Source organism: Notolabrus celidotus, chromosome 9 (assembly GCF_009762535.1).
Source record: "Notolabrus celidotus isolate fNotCel1 chromosome 9, fNotCel1.pri, whole genome shotgun sequence".
NCBI lineage: Eukaryota > Metazoa > Chordata > Actinopteri > Labriformes > Labridae > Notolabrus > Notolabrus celidotus.
The window spans coordinates 27,834,938-27,853,280 of record NC_048280.1 but is presented as its reverse complement, the minus strand read 5'-3'; the positions used below and the strand labels follow the sequence as shown (position 1 = coordinate 27,853,280).

At 41.0% G+C, this 18,343-nt stretch overlaps 1 protein-coding gene across 1 annotated transcript; it reads right to left on the bottom strand.

Annotated features, from left to right (window-relative positions):
* anapc5 (anaphase promoting complex subunit 5) lies at positions 1 to 15,691 on the bottom strand. Its single transcript, XM_034691303.1, has 17 exons — positions 15,100 to 15,691; positions 14,929 to 15,008; positions 11,546 to 11,655; positions 11,209 to 11,452; positions 11,061 to 11,127; positions 10,866 to 10,967; positions 10,579 to 10,769; positions 10,388 to 10,469; positions 10,182 to 10,274; positions 8,542 to 8,723; positions 8,096 to 8,231; positions 7,856 to 7,930; positions 3,550 to 3,671; positions 3,336 to 3,443; positions 2,870 to 3,017; positions 2,581 to 2,743; positions 1 to 2,486 (listed from the first exon to the last, which is right to left on the bottom strand). Exons 1-17 carry the CDS (start codon positions 15,295 to 15,297, stop codon positions 2,266 to 2,268), a joined length of 2,322 nt encoding a protein of 773 aa, XP_034547194.1. The 5' UTR covers positions 15,298 to 15,691; the 3' UTR covers positions 1 to 2,265.
* Between the last annotated feature and the right edge of the window lie 2,652 nt (positions 15,692 to 18,343).

Here is an 18,343-nt window from a genome sequence, read left to right as displayed (position 1 = left end):
TTCAAGATATGGACAAGAAGGAAGTTTAAATACAAACACTGTTTCCAAAATGTTGGGATGCTGTTTAAAATGTTATTACAAAAAAAAATGTGATGGTTTGCAAATCATTTAAATGAAAATGAATCGTACATGTAATTGAAAATAGTGCATGGACTACATAACAAATGTTGAAATTGTTTTATAAAAATATGTACTCATTTTAATTCCATGCCAGCAACATGTTCCAAAACAGTTGGGACACCGGCATGTTTACCATCGTCTTGCATCACCTCTTTTTTTAATAACATGCTGTAAATAGTTAGGAATTGAGGAGACTAGTTTCTGGAGTTTTGAAAGTGAAATGTTGTCCCATTCTTGCCTAATATAGGACCCCAGCTTCTCAACAGATTGAATGGCCAATTGTTTTTAAAGGGTAACAAGTTGGGACTGCAGAAAGGACAGCTTAGCACCTGCACTTTTTTACTACAGAGCCATACTGTTGTAACATGTAGAATGTGGTTTGGTAATGTCTTGATGTCTTCCCTGAAGAAGGCATTGTCTGGAAGGCAGCATATGTTGCTCCAAAATCTGTATATATTGTTCAGCATTAATGGAGCCTTCACAGATATGTGAGCGGCCCATGCCATGGGCACTTATGTGTCTCCATACCATCAGGGATGCTGGCTTTTGCACTATGCGCTGACAACAGGATGGTCTTTTTCCTTTTTAGAGCAGAAGATGCGGTGTCCATGATTTCAGTTTTGATTCAACAGACTACAGGAGAGTTTTCCACTTCCCCTCAGTCTATCTTCAATGGACCATGTTTATATATGGTTCCCTCTTTGCATGCTAGTTTTAACTTGCATTTGTGGATGCAGTTACACACTGTATTCAGAGAGTGTTTTTTGAAAGTGATGTTGAGCCTGTGCAGTGATTTCCACTACAGAGCCATAACTGTTTTTAATGTAGTGTTGCCTGTGAGTCTGTGGTTTTGGGCTTTGTCCCTTTAATACAGAGATGATTAAAGAAATTATTAATGATAGGATGTAATGTAGATGACGAGATCTCTAAATTTTATGTGGAGGAAAATGATTCTATTCTTTTCCGACGCAAAGAAGCCTTTCCCATCTTCTGAGAGACTGAGCATCTCTGGAATGCTCCTTTTATAGTCATGTTACTAACCTGTTGCAAATCAACCTAGTTAGTAGGGAGATGTTCTTCCAGTTGTTTACCCTTAACATTACACAACTTTATCAGTGTTTGAAACATATTGCTGGCTTCAACTATAAAAAGAGTATACATATTTTCCATAAAACAATAAAACTTTCAAGTTTGAACATTTTCTTTGTAGTCTTTGCACTATTCTTAATTTAATATAGGGCTCAAATGATTCACAAACCCCTCAAATTTTGTTTTAAATAAACATTTTACACAGCTTCACATCTTCCTAGAACTGGGGTTGTAAAACTGTAACATGTATAACTTCACCACTGCGAAAGCTGCTCTGCAGATGTATTCCTTTCTGAATTATTCCCATCAATGCGTCTGACAGACTGAAAGCTAAATAAGAGGAAACAAGTTTTTAATGTTCTTGAAAGAAGTGCTGTACGTAATAAACTACTGGCCGGCCAGGACAATTAAACGTTATCGGCTACAATTGTTCGCACAATGTGTCAGACATAAACAGAATACAGATACAGTATCAGATTTCATGCCAAAGTGGGTCCATTACATTATGAATGTAATCCCGATTTCCTCCCCCCGGATTTCAGCTTCATCAGTATTCTTCTGGGGAAATATGAATCATCCAGGCCACTGAAACACATTCATCTTGTAGCTAACTGTGATATTACCCTCATTCATCAAAAGCAGTGCGTGGCCAGGGCAGGTTCTGATAAACTTTGGACATTTTTACCACTTTAGCTGGCATTTAATGTCTGTCTCACATACCTGGGATGTAGCTGTGGTGGAAGCTGTTAAACAACATGTTATATTTATCATCAGGTCATCATTCAAATGTATGCCTGACTGGAATCAAGAGAGCTACTCTCAGTGAGCTGGAAATTCACTCTTGTTTATGGCCACTTACATTGTCCTCTGTTAATATTATATGAAACTGCATACAACGAGTTCCAGATGTTCCTCTAGTTCAAAATATTTATACATGACAAGGCAAGAGACCCAAAAGACGCGGGACAGATCATCACTGCCATCTAGTGGTGAGCAATATGTGTCGTGTTATTTCTGTCAGGTAATTACTCCAGGTTGTGGTTGGATGGGAAGCAGTTAGAGCCTCATGGACACAGGAGGTGCAGGTGATTGCAGCTCCTGGTCCAGCAGCCGGAAGAGCATGGCACTTTTGTTGCTCTGGGAGGTTTGTCCCAAAGAACGGTGGAGCTGAGCCTGCAGATAGTGGACGTCCCGCAGCCGCTCCTTGCAGTTCAGCTTGGAGAAATATGCCGCAGCTTCATTTAATGTGTTTACAGCCAAAAACGCCCAATGCATATCTGCAGGAAGACAGCCAGCAGGGTTTTTAAAATTACGATGCACAGCTCCATGACAAAGGGATAAGTGTTCAGCAGAGGGAGGTGAGACTGTTACCTGCTTGCCCTTGTCCGTTTGGCCTGAACCCAGCCCCCGCCATCTGACAGCGGGCCGTCAGCAGCAGGGCTCGGCCTTTGTCCATGACTGCTCCGTGGGCCAGAATAGGCTCAATGGCTTCATGCAGAACTGACAGAGCCTGCTCAGGAACCCCCAGCATCAGCTGCAGAGAGGAACAGAAACAAAGACAATGGTCGTTGTTCTGCTTGCATTTTGCATAAATAAACGTGTCAGACTGAAAATGAGGCTTTGTTGATTTGCATGTACGGGAATAAAAGTTATATCTGACCTGAGTGAAGGCCAGGTGAAGGATTGTCTCAGAGGCCAGGGACTGTAGGTGGTGCTGTCTAGCCAGAGCCAAAGCCTGCAGGAGGAGAGGAAGAGCTGTGGAGAAGCCAGACGACTCCCAGTGGAGCTCAGCGGTGGAAAGCATCACTCTGTATGAGACAGAAACAGGAAGTGATGCAGATGAAAAAGTGCTTCGTCTGATGTCTAATTAAAGTGCTTGAAGGATATATTTAGAAATATTTCTACGAATGCTTCCCGTCACATTTTGTACTACAACAGTTTGCTTATAAAGATGATTCATAATTTGAATGTCAAACATTAAATATTTAAAGCAGACCTAAGAAAAGTGAGCCAGTTCAATTCTATGAATAGAAAAACAACAGCTGACTAAGCTTAGGAGTTTGCTCTCCTTCACTCTCAGGGGAACAGAAAAAGAGTTATTGAAGATCAGACAAATATCTGTCTACCTGATGACCACCTCTGTACATTTCTTCTTCTCACAGTGCGTCTGCAGTCGCTGTAAGATGCTGTACGCTTCAGTACTCCGGTTTAGGGCCTTCAGAACGAGAGCTTTCCTGTCAGCAATGACAGCATTGAGTTAACACAGATTGAATACAAACTACGTCTGTAGGTGACAGGAATCTTTAAGAGGAGGACGAAAGATCTGTGCCTCTGTGTTACCTGTAGAGACCTTCTGCTTTGTTCAAGGCAGAGATTGCTGTGACGAGTGGCTCCGCTAAATGGTATTTTCCTTCGTGCATGTGTCTGTCAAACTGGATTTTCAAATCACACAGCATCCAGAGCTGCAGGGGTTTGAGTCATTAGCAAACAAAAAACAATGAGTATAAGTTTTTCATTTCCCTTCATGAATGTAAAAACTGTATTTTGTTAAAATACATGACAGAGATAGAAGTTTAGATTGGATGATCAGTGTTTGAAATCTCCAAACAAAACAGGATGACAGGTTAGCGTTCTCATGTAAACTGGACACTCTTTATCACTCAGCTATCCGCTTTGCCACTAATGCACCCTTCCACACTCACCACTGTGATCTCTATAAATTGATGAGGTGGCCCTCCCTTCATACCTGGCGGCTTCATCACTGGCTTCATTTTGTATACAAGTCAATCCTGGGAAAGACACCTTCCTACCTGTCCTCTCTTCTACATGTCACCCAAGCCTCATATCCCAGTAGGTCCAGTGAATACATCAAGTTCATCATCCCCGGTACTTCTACTGTTTTCGGCCGCAAGTCTTTTCGTTTTGCAGCAGCTAACAACTGGAATAACTTACACCCTCAAACTCTCAACTTTGAAATGTGTTTTTCAGTTTCCAAGATGTAATCTCTTGAAAATGTAAGTTAAGTATATGTGGTCTGAGTCTGTCATTTTTCCTGTTCATGTCCGATTGTTTAAATAAAAAATAAAAAATAAAAAAATAAAAATAGTAGCACCCCTTTTTGCTGATATAACTGCCTGTAAACGTTTCTTATAACTCTGGATAAGTCCCTGGATCCTGGCTGGGGGAATTTTTGACCACTCCTCTTTACAAAAGGCCTCCAACTCTGTGAGAATGGAGGGCCTCCTGGCATGGACAGCACGCTTCAGGTCATACCACAAATTCTCTATTATGTTCAAATCTGGGTATTGTGATGGCCATTGCAGAATGTTGTAATTTTCTTTCTTTAAGTAATCCTTTGTCGATTTGGAACAATGTCTAGGATCATTGTCGTGTTGGAATACCCAACCCCGCATTAGCCTCAGCTTCTTGACAGAGTCTTGGACATTTGCCTCCAGAATCTGTTGATATTGGGCCGAATCCATGTGGCCTTCCACCTTAACAAGGTTTCCAGTGCCTGTACCGGCCATAAGCATAACAGACCCTCCTCCAAACTTTACAGTAGGGAGCATGTTCTTCTCCTGGAATGCCGTCTTCTTCTTGCGCCATGTGTATACAACTCATACAACTCCATATTTGTTTCATCTGTCCAGAGCACTTTATTCCAGAATGACTCTGGTTTATCCACTTGTGTTTTGGCATATGTCAGATGAGCGTGTTTGTGATGGGGACGAAGAAAGGGCTTCTTACGTATCACCCTTCCATAAAGCTCCTTCTCATGCAACCTTCGTCTGATTGTGGAGCGATGCACCATGACAGCATCGGCAGCAAGTTCTTTCTGGAGTTCTTTGGTGGTGGTTTGTGGGTCCTTGCAAAGTTTTCTGACCATTTTTCGCTCTTGCCTTGCTGTTATTTTCCTTGGTCTGCCACATCTTTTCTTCACATCCACAGTGCCAGTAGCCTTCCATTTCCTTATGATGTCCCTCACAGTTGACACAGACAACTGAAACCTTTGGGATAATTTCTTATAACCTTCTCCAGAGTTATGCTTCCGTATTATTTGCAATTTTAGGTCATCTCAGAGCTGTTTTGATGTTCCCATGTTGCCAAGTCACATTAGAGACCGAGGGATAAGAAACAGCTCCAATTTAACCTTTAAATCTGTTGTTACATGTGAATTTGTTGTGGAAGATTCAGTGAACTAATTCCAATGTTTAGATGGTGGAAATAAGTCTTTTTAGGATGTCTAGCAATGCTCAAACAAAAGAAAGTTTAAGGGTGCCCAAACTTTTGCACCGGTCTGATTTTGTTTCAGAGTTTATTGTACATTTTGATTTAACTCAATAAATAAGTTTTCATGCTGAAAATGTCTGTATTTCTGTTAGTTATAAGATATGAAAGAAGCAAGCTGCCACACTGAAGGAAATAGAAAATACAGATGAAAACAACAATTTTTGTTTAGGGTGCCCAAACTTTCGCACCCCACTGTATATACACACATACTTTTTTACACCTCGTGCACATTGCTTGTTACTTGTTCACTTTTGTTTTGTTCTATTTTATGTTTATTTGTTTGTGTGTGTATGTGTTCCTGTTGCCGCCTCTTGGTCGGGTTATGTTTGTAAATGAGAACTGGTTCTCAAACATTTTACCTGGTAAAATAAAGGTCTAATAACGTTTTTACTCAGTCTCTAGCAACTGCTGAATTGATGGTCATGTGGATACTGCTGTCATGTTAACTGCAAAGAAAGTGAGCATGAGTTTACAAAGTGAAAGCTAGCTGTGGCTGTTCAAGCTAAACTATGATCTGTGACTGAAAATATAAAGTTAGATAATTGAATTCTGATGGTAATTCAGTTCACTATTCAACATAACTAATTCCAATTATGATGGAAAAATCCTGCTTTACTGTAGCTGATCCGATTAGTTTAGCAGAGGAGCTGTCTAAGCTTTGTCTGGTGGGATTCAGAGCGGGCTAGCTAACTCTAAATAACATTTCAATGTTCTCAATGTCTAAATAACTTCATTCTACTTGTTTTAATATGAATATCAATGGCAGACTGACAGCCAGGTTCCACAAAAACAAACATTATTTTAATCTCTAATCTATAGAATGTAAGCTGTTTCTAGCTATCTAAATGGACACAAGAGAAAATAACATTTTTATTATTAAATGATGATATTAACCTGCATTCAAGAAGCATCATCTAAAGAGCAAAACATGTTTATATATATTGAATTATTACATTTGCTTTATAAGAATAAGACTTGAATGCATACAAATGCACTAAACCTGACTCCTCACTTCCACCTTCTTCCCTAACCAATTTCCTCCTTGAAATAAGATCTTGGTTCACCTCAAACTTCCTCAAATTAAACAGCAATAAAACTGAACTTCTTCTAATCGGCACAAAATCTACATTAAACAAACTCCATTATTTCTCTATTCCCAACGACAACTCGTCCCTCTTCCCCTCCCCTCAGGTTAAGAGTCTGGGTGTCATTCTCGACAGCACCCTTTCCTTCACCTCCCATATCGACCACGTCACCCGATCCGCCTACTTCCACCTCCGCAATATTAACCGTCTCCATCCTTCGCTCACTCCCCACTCCACTGTCATTCTTGTTCACAGCCTCGTCACCTCCCAGTTGGACTATTGCAACTCTCTTCTGTTTGACCTACCCCACAAAACCCTCCATAAACTACAACTGGTTCAAAATTCAGCTGCCCGTATCATCAGACGCACCGCCTCCAGCCACCACATCACACCCATCCAGCAACAGCTCCACTGGCTCCCCATCACAGACCGGATCAACTACAAAATACTTCTCCTCACCTTCAAATCCATACATAACCTTGCCCCTCCATTTCTCTCTGACCGCCTCCATACTGCCACACCCGTCCACACCCTCAGATCCTCCTCCTCCATCCACCTCACTGTCCCCCCTGCTCGCCTTGTTACCATGGGGAGCAGAGCCTTCAGCCGCTCTGCTCCCCAGCTCTGGAACTCTCTCCCACCTGACCTCCGTAATACTGACTCACTCCCACATTTTAAATCCAAAGTCAAAACTCATCTGTTTAAATTGGCTTACTCCATCTGACCACAACTCCACTGTCAATTCTCTTAAAACTTTTTTAATTGTATTTTATTTACTGTTTGTTATTTAAACTCTGTTAGTTTTAATTTTGTAAGGTGACCTTGAGTGTCAAGAAAGGCGCCTATAAATAAAATGCATTATTATTACTATTAAAACAGTTTAAAGCTCCTGTGAGGAGTTTTTAATATTTTTTATGATACAACTGAAATTCCTTCTGCCTCTTATGAGCTACAAAAGCAAACAAGACCATCAACAACGAGACTGATCGTTTCTATTAGGTAATTATTTGAGCTTGGAACTGCTGCAGTTGCAGGTTAGTTGACATATAAAATGAAACAGCACACTGCAGAGTCAGCCATCTGCACATTTCACACAGCAAAGGTTCGTGGTAGGTGATACATGTGATTGTTAAAGAGAGCGTGATGAGATTTTGATTCAGAAAACACTGATCACACATGTATAGGACTCAATCAGCAGAGATTACAGATTACAGATGCTGCTCTATCCACAGGGAGCGCCAGAATCTACACCAACCTTTTACTTTACCCACCTTGGCATGCTGTGAATGAGGAGGGAACTGCTCTTTCAGGTGCAGGAGAATCTCTGACACTGCACTGTACAGGCCCTGCAACAGATGCAAATGTGCACAGGACAGAGAGGTGAGTCCAGGAGCCAAAAAAAGAAGACCTGATCAATGTTTATTAACATCCTGCAGTGCTGCTCTGACTGACTGAGGCACGTGAAAAGTGGGGCAGAGAGCAGACAGATGGGATCAGATGAAATGTGTTACCTGCTCTGCATGCAGCTCGGCCAGGTGGCAGAGAGCCACGGCAAACGCCTCTGTGTTGTTCTGCTGGACCCCAAAGTTGACCGGCTCCAGGCTGCTCATGTTGAGAAGCAGCTGGGCCTGCTGCAGAGCCATGGTGCTGCATGAGACACAAGAGCACACATTAAGGACTTGGATATAAATGACTGACATGATTACACCTTAAAGCCATGTCTTATTACTTCTAAACGTCTATATTTTGTTTGCACGTGTGCGGTGCTTTTTGCGCAAATTGGATGTCTGAAATCTGAATCCTTGTATGAATACATGAGAAATTGTAACCCTGTCTTGCAGAGGTGATGTAATGTCAGTGGGAGGAAGAAGGTGTGCTAGCAGGTGGTTGATTACAGAAACTGTGAACAAGACTGACATCCGTGTGTGAAACAAAGAGGTATGGTGTAGAGCCTCACCTCTTGCCGTACATCCTCCATATGGACGTGGTCTGAGCCAGGCTGATCTCGATCAGCTCTGACAGACTATGCTTCCAGTGCAGGATGTCTGTGTCCTTCAGTGCGTCCATCAGTTTGTGGGCCGTCTTGCCCTGCGTTGCCCCCTGCTGGACTAAAGACTGAATGCCTAGAGACGCCAGGTACTACAGCAGGGAGGTGAGTCAATGGGAAATGATTTTATTAATGGATAGATTGTTGTATATTGTTCTTTGCTTTCAGGCACTACAGGATCATCTAAGCTGACAAGATTTCAGATGATTTAACCCACAACAGTCTGAATTATCTAAGATCACAGAGCATGAAAAACAATCACAGCTCGTGGTTCCTCTTGTGTTTGTGTTGAGTTAAAAGCCATTGAACAACTCTAGACATGAGATCTTTATATGTAGTAATAATGTACTGTTTATTCAATGAATACAATAAAAAAGTAAAAATAGCTTTCAGTGTTGTCGTCAAGTCATCTCAAGTCAAAGTTGAATCTTGAGTCCAAGTATTAAAGTCCAGGTTGAGTCCAGAGTCAAATCCAAGTATCATAAATATGAACTATTATGAGGAGGACTGAAGTTTCATTTGAACCTGGACTGACCGTGTGGGACCTTTTGGATGTGCAGAAAGCTCATTTCATTCATCAACACTAGAATCTGACTGATCCTGTCAGCCGGATATTTAAATGATCAGTGAAGTGACAGAACTGTGCGTCATGCATAAATGTGCACCGTGCTCTCTTCATAGGAAGATGAACTCATTGTTTCTGCTGCGATAGGATCACTGCCGGTGTTAACTCAAAAACAAAAAAAATACCTTCTACCAATCCTCCAACTTCAACTGACCCAACAACTTGGGCCATCACTGTTAGCAGGCATTTAGCTAACAGCAACAATCCAAGTAACTTTAGCATCTCTCTTGCTTTGCTGGGTGCTTCCTGGACCTGGTGTTTTATTACAGCTCGTCCCTGCCTGTCTTTAATGCTTCTGTTGCATATCAAATAGGCTGCGCTACTCTTTTTTGCAAATGCTGGAAAATCTTTGAATGCAAAGCTCACGATTCGTGGCACCTCTTCAGGGACTCTGGCAATTACTGCCGCTGCACAAGTCGACACGTGAGGAAACGCATGCAGGTGAACACACTCCAACTGTTCTCGAAACTGAATGAATTATAAGGGTCAAATCAGTCTTCATTAATAAATAAGTTAGAGCGCTCCTCTCCATCTTCCTCATCCAAAAGCAGTTTGAGTCCAAGTCCAAGTCCAAGTGGAGTCTACCTCATAACACTAACCTCTCAGTTTTATTTTACACTGATTCTCATAAATCAGGAGATGGTCCCTGCAGTCTACCTTTTCAACATGTATCATTTTGAATAATACTGATGAACATGTACACAGTTGTGAGGCCGTAGTACAATGTCATTACTCATCTAAAACAAATGTTTTCATTTTGATGGTATGAGACACTTTGGGGCCAAAATCAGGATCACAGCTATTAGAGGAGTTTTGCAAAGTGAGAGTGTCGTGAAAAAAATGTGCCAAAGCAATTAAAAGTAAATGAACAGCCACAGCCAACTTAATACAGGTGTCCTTATTAAAGAGCTCATAATGCACTCACTGGCAGGCAGAAATGGGCAGCCATTTTCACTGAATCCTCAGTTAACACCGTGCTGTCAGATCCCCTCATCTGTTCCAGTGTGTAGAGCCAACTCTAATGTAGGACACAAAGAGACAGGGAGGAATACACCCGGGCACATGCATATTTATGGGAGAAATAATGAACCATTTATCAGGAGTGACAGGAAGCAGAGAGGAGGATTTTACCAGACAGTGCTGGAGGCACACATGATCATTGGACTCTTGGGCAATGCGGATCGCCTCCTGTAGAGCTAGATCAGCCTGCTGACTGAAGGAAGAACACAGACGATAGAACAGCTACCATAGCCGTATTTCACACAAATACACTTTATGTATGAACACGTCCATTTACAGACTCCAGCGCCTCTTGTACTCACTAGTGGCCGAAGCGACAGTGCAGGCTTGCCAGGTTTAGAGCAGCGTAGCGGAGACTTCTTCCATAGCCCTCGTCCCCATTGCTCTTTCCTTCATTTCCAGACAAGATGAGGCGGTCGAAGTAATGCAGGAGGCTGTGGGCGGAGAGGAAGATATCCTGCACTCTCATGCTGTTCAGGTAGTTCAAGTAATGCTGAGGAGAGAGTCAAAATCACACAGCTAATTAAGATGATTCACCCCTTATGGCACACTTGTAATTACAATATGATGGGTTCAGCGAACGCCTCACCGCTTCAGCGAAATCTGGATTAAACTTGAGCATGTTGTTGAGCTCCTCCTGCAGAGCAGCCGGCTTTAGAGCTTTATTTTCATCGTTTTTCAACAGATAGGCCTGCAGAAAGAGGGTCAATGTTTCACCTCTTGGTTCTGCACATTCATGCACCCACATAGTTCTGTTCATACCATCCTTGCCTCTAACACTCACCTGTCTTGCAAGAAAGTACTCTGCCTGTTTTTGTGACAAGGGGCCTCTGCCTGGTGTGTTGTCGTTTCTAGAACAAGAGAAGAAATATCTGCCGTTAATCATCGTAGTTTTAAAATCATTAGAACCAAAGTCTTTCCAAGACACATACCGGAGCTCTGACTCATGCAGTGGGGTGTCCATCTCGTCTTTGTCCATTCTGTCCCCCACGGTGTCCTCTGTACTGGTGAGGTCCATCTCAGAGTCGTCAGCAGCCAGCGCTGGCAGACTCACCTGCCCATCAGTGGGCTTGGCGTAGTGACTGTGGTAATAGTGCTGCAGAGACTTGTACAGCTTGTAGACCTGACTGAAAGACAGCTTGTTGTAGGCTAGCAGCATGTGTCTCATGAACAGACCTGAGAGAAAGGAGAGACACAGCTGAACATCAGTCTTCTTAATGAGGATAATGTAGAAACATCAGGAGCTGTGGCATCATGTTTGCTGCTCACCAACGACACTGGTTTTATACGCCTCTGAATCAAAAGCAGTGAACGGTGTGGGAAGAGTGGAAAAGAAGTACTCCATGTCTTTAAGCTCTCCGTCTGCCATCTCATGAAGCCTTTAAAGAAAGAAAAAAGTGCTTTAGCATCGACACATTTCAATATTTCTTTTCATAATAAAGTGCAGGGCGCACGCAAGCAATACATTGTGATGCAGAACATCCTCCCTTGAATTTGCAAGACACAGATGGGTCAGGGATACTGAGAGGACCGTGCCCTCTCCCAGACTCAGCATGTAGAGTGATACTGTGGTACTGTTGGTATGATTCTACGTGTTTGGAATAACCTCAAACAAACAGGACAAACACTAACAAGACAAACAAAACAATGCTGGGGAAACAGCTGCAGTCAGGTAAACAACACTATGAAAAAAAGAATAAGTATTAAGTCTACAACTAATTCTCCAGATGCAGCGCCTTACTTTGAGTCTATTCCTCACCAGATGTCCTTGTAGACGTCAAGAGTGACAGTAGCTAACCTCATGAACATAATTTATTCCTTAGTTGTTCTTCATGAAATTAACATAAGGTGTAGGCGTCGACTAATTATCTGTGTTTTTCTTGGCGGTATAAGTATCAGCAATAAGCCTCTAACAAACCTTGGTAGAGTTCAGACTTAAAATATTTGACTTTGTTGACCGACTTTGTGTTTTCTCTTTTACAGATGGCTGTTGTTCTTACAATGTGTGCCGAGTAGACTGAGTAAAACTTCTCAACTGCAAAAATTGGAGGAACTGTGATTTAGGTTATCTTTTCCTGGATGTGTTTGAATAAAAGAAGAGTTCATTGCCGCACAAACTGATGAAAGTTGCGATGCCTTTTCTGCACATTGCTGAAGACGTTATCACTAAATATAGAGGGCAATGAGGGGTTCGTCCATATCTTTCCAGTTCAAAAATGTATGCACTGACAGTCCCACATTTTCATAGAGTTAAGTTGCTTGTTATTTTTCACTCCACAATGAGAGGCTTAACTCAAATCCAGAGGCAAAACATGATTTCTTTCTAGTTTCTATTCCAGCACACCAAGCACAGGGTTTGGTAAACTGTCTTAATCGTGCAGCTCAGTGATATAACTTCATATGAGGTAACCCGAGCCCTCCTGATTCATAGAGAAGATAAAGCACACTCATGCAGGACTCTCACAGCTTCACCTTTTCAAAGAAGAGATGAGAATAAAGACAGGATCTGAGTAGGAAGCATTTAAAATATGGAGCTTAACCTTTGTAATATCTTCACCTTTCATTCAGTCATTCACCCGTCCGGAGAGACGTTGGAAGCATTTGTGATCGTTTAAGATGAACTAAAACCCAGCACTTGAAGACACAGAAGGAGATCTCAAACACTTGGGAAAATTGGGAAACCAAATGCTAATTTTAGCATTTTTAATGTGAGTCAGTAAGTAAAATATAATTTAACAGTGCTTTCTGAAGAAATAAATCACAAAGTGAGGTTATGTGCACAAAAATATGCAAACAAAGAAAAGAAAATGAAAGAGCTGAGAGTCCCACTGACTACAAAGGCATTTCAAAATTCAAAACACAGTTCCCAGATAAAATAAACAATAAGACACAGAGTGCATTAAAGTGACGTCTGTCCTAACAGGTATTTCTTGAACTGGTGAAGACATCAACTGACTCTGCAGAGTGCAGGTGTGCGAGCTTGGCCAGAGGAGATCTATTTCAATGGTTCTCAAGGTGTAAATGCATTCAGGGATTTGACAAAAGAAGCAATTTGAAGATCTAACTTTGACTTTTTAAATGTTCCTCGTGTGTCTCACACAAGCGCCGGCCAAAGAGCTTTCTGTTTTTACTCCTCTAAGCTCTGGAACGCTCAGTCTCTGGACATTAAAATGGCGAGCTCTCTGGGTGTTTTTAAAAGTAAACTTAAGACTTACCTTTTTAATCTAGCTTTTAACTTGGAGTAATTTATTTTTAGCCCTGGACTGAAATATTATTTTCATTATTATTTTAATCATTGTTATTTTTATTATTGCTTTAACATTTATTTATCTTATTTAATAATTTATTTATCTATTTATTTATTGTATTCATCTGATCTTGTTAACACCACCTTATTTTTGAACTTTTCTTTCCACTATTACTTATTTTATTGATTTTACTGTCTTGATTTTATTCTATTTTTAAGTATTTTTTATCTATAATCATGCCTTTTATAATTTTACCATTGCTGTTGTTTTCTGTCTCTCTGTTATTCTGTGAAGCACTTTGGGCTGCATGTTTTTATGGATGAAAGGTGCTATATAAATAAAGTTGATCTGAGTTAAGTTTTTTCACTACTTTCAGATGCTTCATAAATAAAACAATTCACTGAGTAATGATAAATAATGGTCACATTAATCATTTACAAAAACAATGTTTTGTGACAGTCCTATTCACAATCCACTGTATGAAGTCTGTGTCTGCACTTGTGGACAAGTAAATTTACTTGAGTACTGTACTTAAGTACTTTTTTTGAGTATCTGTACTTTACTTGAGTATTATTATTTGGGGAAACCTATTACTTTTACTCCATTAGACATTTATTGTACTTTTAACTCCACTACATTTCTATCAATGCTCTAGTTACTCACTACTTTTGCTTTGAAGTCAGCTCATGAATTGCCTTCTCTTTTCTGAAATCTGATCACTAAGACAGTAAAATGTGTTTATGTAGTTCTGTTTGTTTCAGTGGTTTAGCCGTACATGTATATCGTGCGTCTCCACGGTTGAACATGGAGCAAACACAGAGCAAATTTCACTCAGATCAGGCAGTTCATTTAGAAGTGGTAATGATGGTTACAATTCTCCACCTGAGCACCCATGGCCATATCTTCAGCCCGTGTTAAATGTTTTTGAAATGAAGAATGATACGTATTGTTTGAAATGTTCTCCCTGTTTCCCACTCTGCCCAAACCTACAAACATTCACTGTCCAACCTGAGAAAGCGTGTTGAGCTACGTAACATTTGTTTCATTCCAGATGAACATTTCAAACTAAGTTGTCTGTGCTTGGAGTAACTTGCTGTTTTTATTCCATGGTATAGTTTTTAGAGATTTCAAGTAATGGTTTAAACATAATGTAACAGAATATACTCCTTTGTCTGGAATGCACTTATGCATTTTGAAAATACAATGTTTTGAGATTTTTTAAGAAGTATTTTGAATACTTAAGTATTCTTAAAAACAAGTCCTTCAGTACTTTAACTCAAGTAATAATCTGACAGAACAACTTTCACTTGTATTGGAGTAATATTTGACATGGAGGATCTATACTTTGACTTAAGTAATGAAGCTGTGTACTTTGTCCACCACTGCTGAACTGTAGCATCATACCTGAGTTTGACAGCATATGCAGTCTGAGGGCAACATTCCTCCACAGTCTTCAGGAACTGACCCAGAGTCAGGTCTGGACCCTGAGAACCAACACAAACAACACAACAATAACACACCTGCTTCAACTCAGTGCTGTGCAACAACAACACCACTTTAACGAGAAAACCCGACCTGCTGTAGGGGCAGGATGAGTTTGTTGAGTCGTCTTCTCTCTGGCAGTGTGATTTTGGACGCAGTCATGTCGTATAGCAGCGCCAGGACTGAGATCTTATACGGAGTGACCCAGTCTTTGATCCCAAACACGTTAGCATGGACCACTCCGTTCGTCATCATGGGGTTAAAGTATAAGTTCTCATGCACACTCGCCATTTTGACAGGTAAATTCAATGTTATACAAATGCGGAGAAATGACCTGATGCTGGAGTTTACTTGTTCAACATTTGGCTGAAATAAATGAAGACAATCATCGGACCGAGCTGGACATCATCTACAGCTAGCGACACCTAGCTAACACCAAGTTTATTTAACGTTAGCCACACGGAGAAGTCCATTCAACATGAGAGATTACTCTCTACCATTTAACACAAAGGTATCTTACTGATAGTAATATCTGTCTTATCTGATCATTTCATTTATTTCAAACATGTTGACAAAAGTTGACTCTTTCCTTTCAAACCGCCCTCCTTATGTCCCCTGAAATATACGTCATAGAGATGTGATGTTCCTGAACGAGTCGGTCTTTTGAACGGCTCTTTTAAGTGAACGATGAGAACCGATTCTCAGTTGCAAGCCGTTCATTTGGGAGCCGTTTTTATATGCAGATTGCCCAGGCTGCCTTCACGTGTCACCGACCTGCGTGCCCCATGGGTCTTTTGTTCACACTAAGTAGCCACCTCCGGTCTAAAAATATGAGTCCAATGCGGAAGTGCTAAAAACTGCAGTTCATCGAGGATCCGCTTGAGGCTGAGTACCGGAAACCACATACACACCAATTCAATAAAGCCGATCTTTACAGCAGAAATAAACATGTTTACTGCCTGGTACAAAAGATGAGTGTAGTCTGGATAGCTCATTTCTCTATCGGCACACACTGTACAGGGGTGAATTTTTTTTCTAACGTGGCAATTTCGAAGATATAGATTACTAGTCTTCTAATGAGAGGCACAGCTGCCTGTGGGAACACGTGTAGCTGTTGGCTAGGAGGCTCAAAGCCCGCCTCTTTACGTCACACTGGCTCGACAGCAGCAATATGGCTGCCGCCGCCGATTGGCCTCAGAACAGCACTTCAGAAATAGATGGGTGACGTCACGAATACTACGTACATATTTTATACAGTCTATGGTTCCCACAGGCAGCTGTGACTTCCGGTACTTCCGGAGCCAGCCTCAAGCGGATCCTCGATGAACTGCAGCTTTTAACACTTCCGCATTGGACTCATATTATTAGACCGGAGTTTGCCACTTTGCGGGAACACTGTAGCTGTTGGCTAGGAGGCTCTCATACAGTCTATGGTTGTCACGCTGCCTTCACGTGTCACCTGCGTGCCCCATGAGTCTTTTGTACTCCTTTATTGTCTAGACTTTGTTATCGTTTACATTGTTTTGATGTGGATTTGAGTCGAGGAGCTTAGCTCCTGTTTATAATGTAGTTCAGGTGTAGAAACACCAAGCGGGGTAGTACAATTTTACATTCACATTATCATTATATACCAATTTTTATTCTAGTTGGTGAAGGAAAATTGAAATTAGTGATCTCACTGTCGAATTATGTGGATATGGCACCATCTTAAGAAATGATTACAATGCCTAAACAACTGTAATCTGAAAAAACTCTCCTGAGAGATCAATCCTCTTTTTAAATATCCTTTTGCCATGCACCCTCCTTCCATCCACAATACATCCACAATACATCCACAAACATACACACTCTCTCACAACACACTCTTCAAACAAAACCCAGAGGGAACAACTGAAGGTGTTGTCTTCTCTGTTGCACACACCTAACTGAGGGAAAGGAGCTCCTTTTATTGAGCAGCCAGGCTGATGAGCTCAAGCTGGGTGCAATGAGGGCAGGTGCTCTCAATGATGGGCTCGTTAGGAGCCCTGGAAGTCTCAGACTGCCTCCATCTGTAACAAGTATAAATGTGTAAATTTGAATTATTCTGATCCAAATCTTATAAGTGCTACCAGTGATTGTTTCCTTGATAAAAACGAGTTACCCCTGGTTGACTTCTAAAAAATAAATAAATATAAAAATGAGCCAAAGAGCCAGTCTTTTGAACGGCTCTTTGAAATGAACGGCTCCTCAAGACCCGGTTCCCTTCAAAGAGCAATAAATCCCATGTGCACTACGTCATAAAACTGCGTCGGCTTTTTTAAATTTACCCACTTGACTTCAGTCGCTCGTTAGTGGTTACACTATACTACGATTTAAAACATGTAAAGACGTTACACCAGTGAAGACGACACATGATTACTTTAAATCAATGAAACTGTGGGCCACAGTTGTTGATGAATAGTCGGTTTAAAAAAAACAAACTGTCCTTGTCATCACAGTAATTGTACCTTTATTTTGAAGGTGGCAGACGGAAGTAGTGTAATGCAAATGTCGGGGACTTTGAGAAGAAGTGGAAAGTTTGTCGTTTCCTTCCAGCAGTATTTGGGTATGTAACTGTAATATAATATATATCATATATAATATACTATTTAAAAAGTAATTGTAGAATACATGATGGAATTAACTTGCTTCGGTTTTGGAACATTAGTACAATGTATGTGGGAATTCCTCCAAGAGTACCCTACTGCAGGCAAGATGGCGCCGCCACAACATCCACACCGGAAGTCCATACCGGAAGTCCATACCGGAAGTTACAAAGCTAAAAACGTTGCAATAACACCCACACCGGAAGTTACAAAAATAAAAGCCTTGAAAAACAGGAACGTGAACGCAAAATAAAAGCCTTCAAAAACACGTAGGTTTACGCGTAATTCTATTAACTTTTTTGCACTTACATTTTAATCGTATCAGTATTATTGACTAGTTGATTGACTCCAAAAGTGTATAGGCTGTTGAGAATTCAAGTTACTTAGAAGCCTGCACGAATCACTAAGTTATAGTGTTAACGTCTCAGCCATGCACAGCCTTTTGTTCCGAGTGTGTGTTGAAATACTTAAAGCTGATTATGATGCTGCCGTGATGACATCTGCATATGCCTCTCTTGTTTTGTCTGGGTCATATGTTATTTTATGTTGTGTTAGCCTGACTGTACCTCAGTACAGTTTGCTGTAGTGTTTGTTCCAAATTACCTTGCATGCTGTCTGCCTATGTGATCACATGTATAGATTAATGAATGAATGAAATACAGATCCAGAGTAGATCCACAGTCACGAGAGAAGAGCAGAATGTTATCTATGGT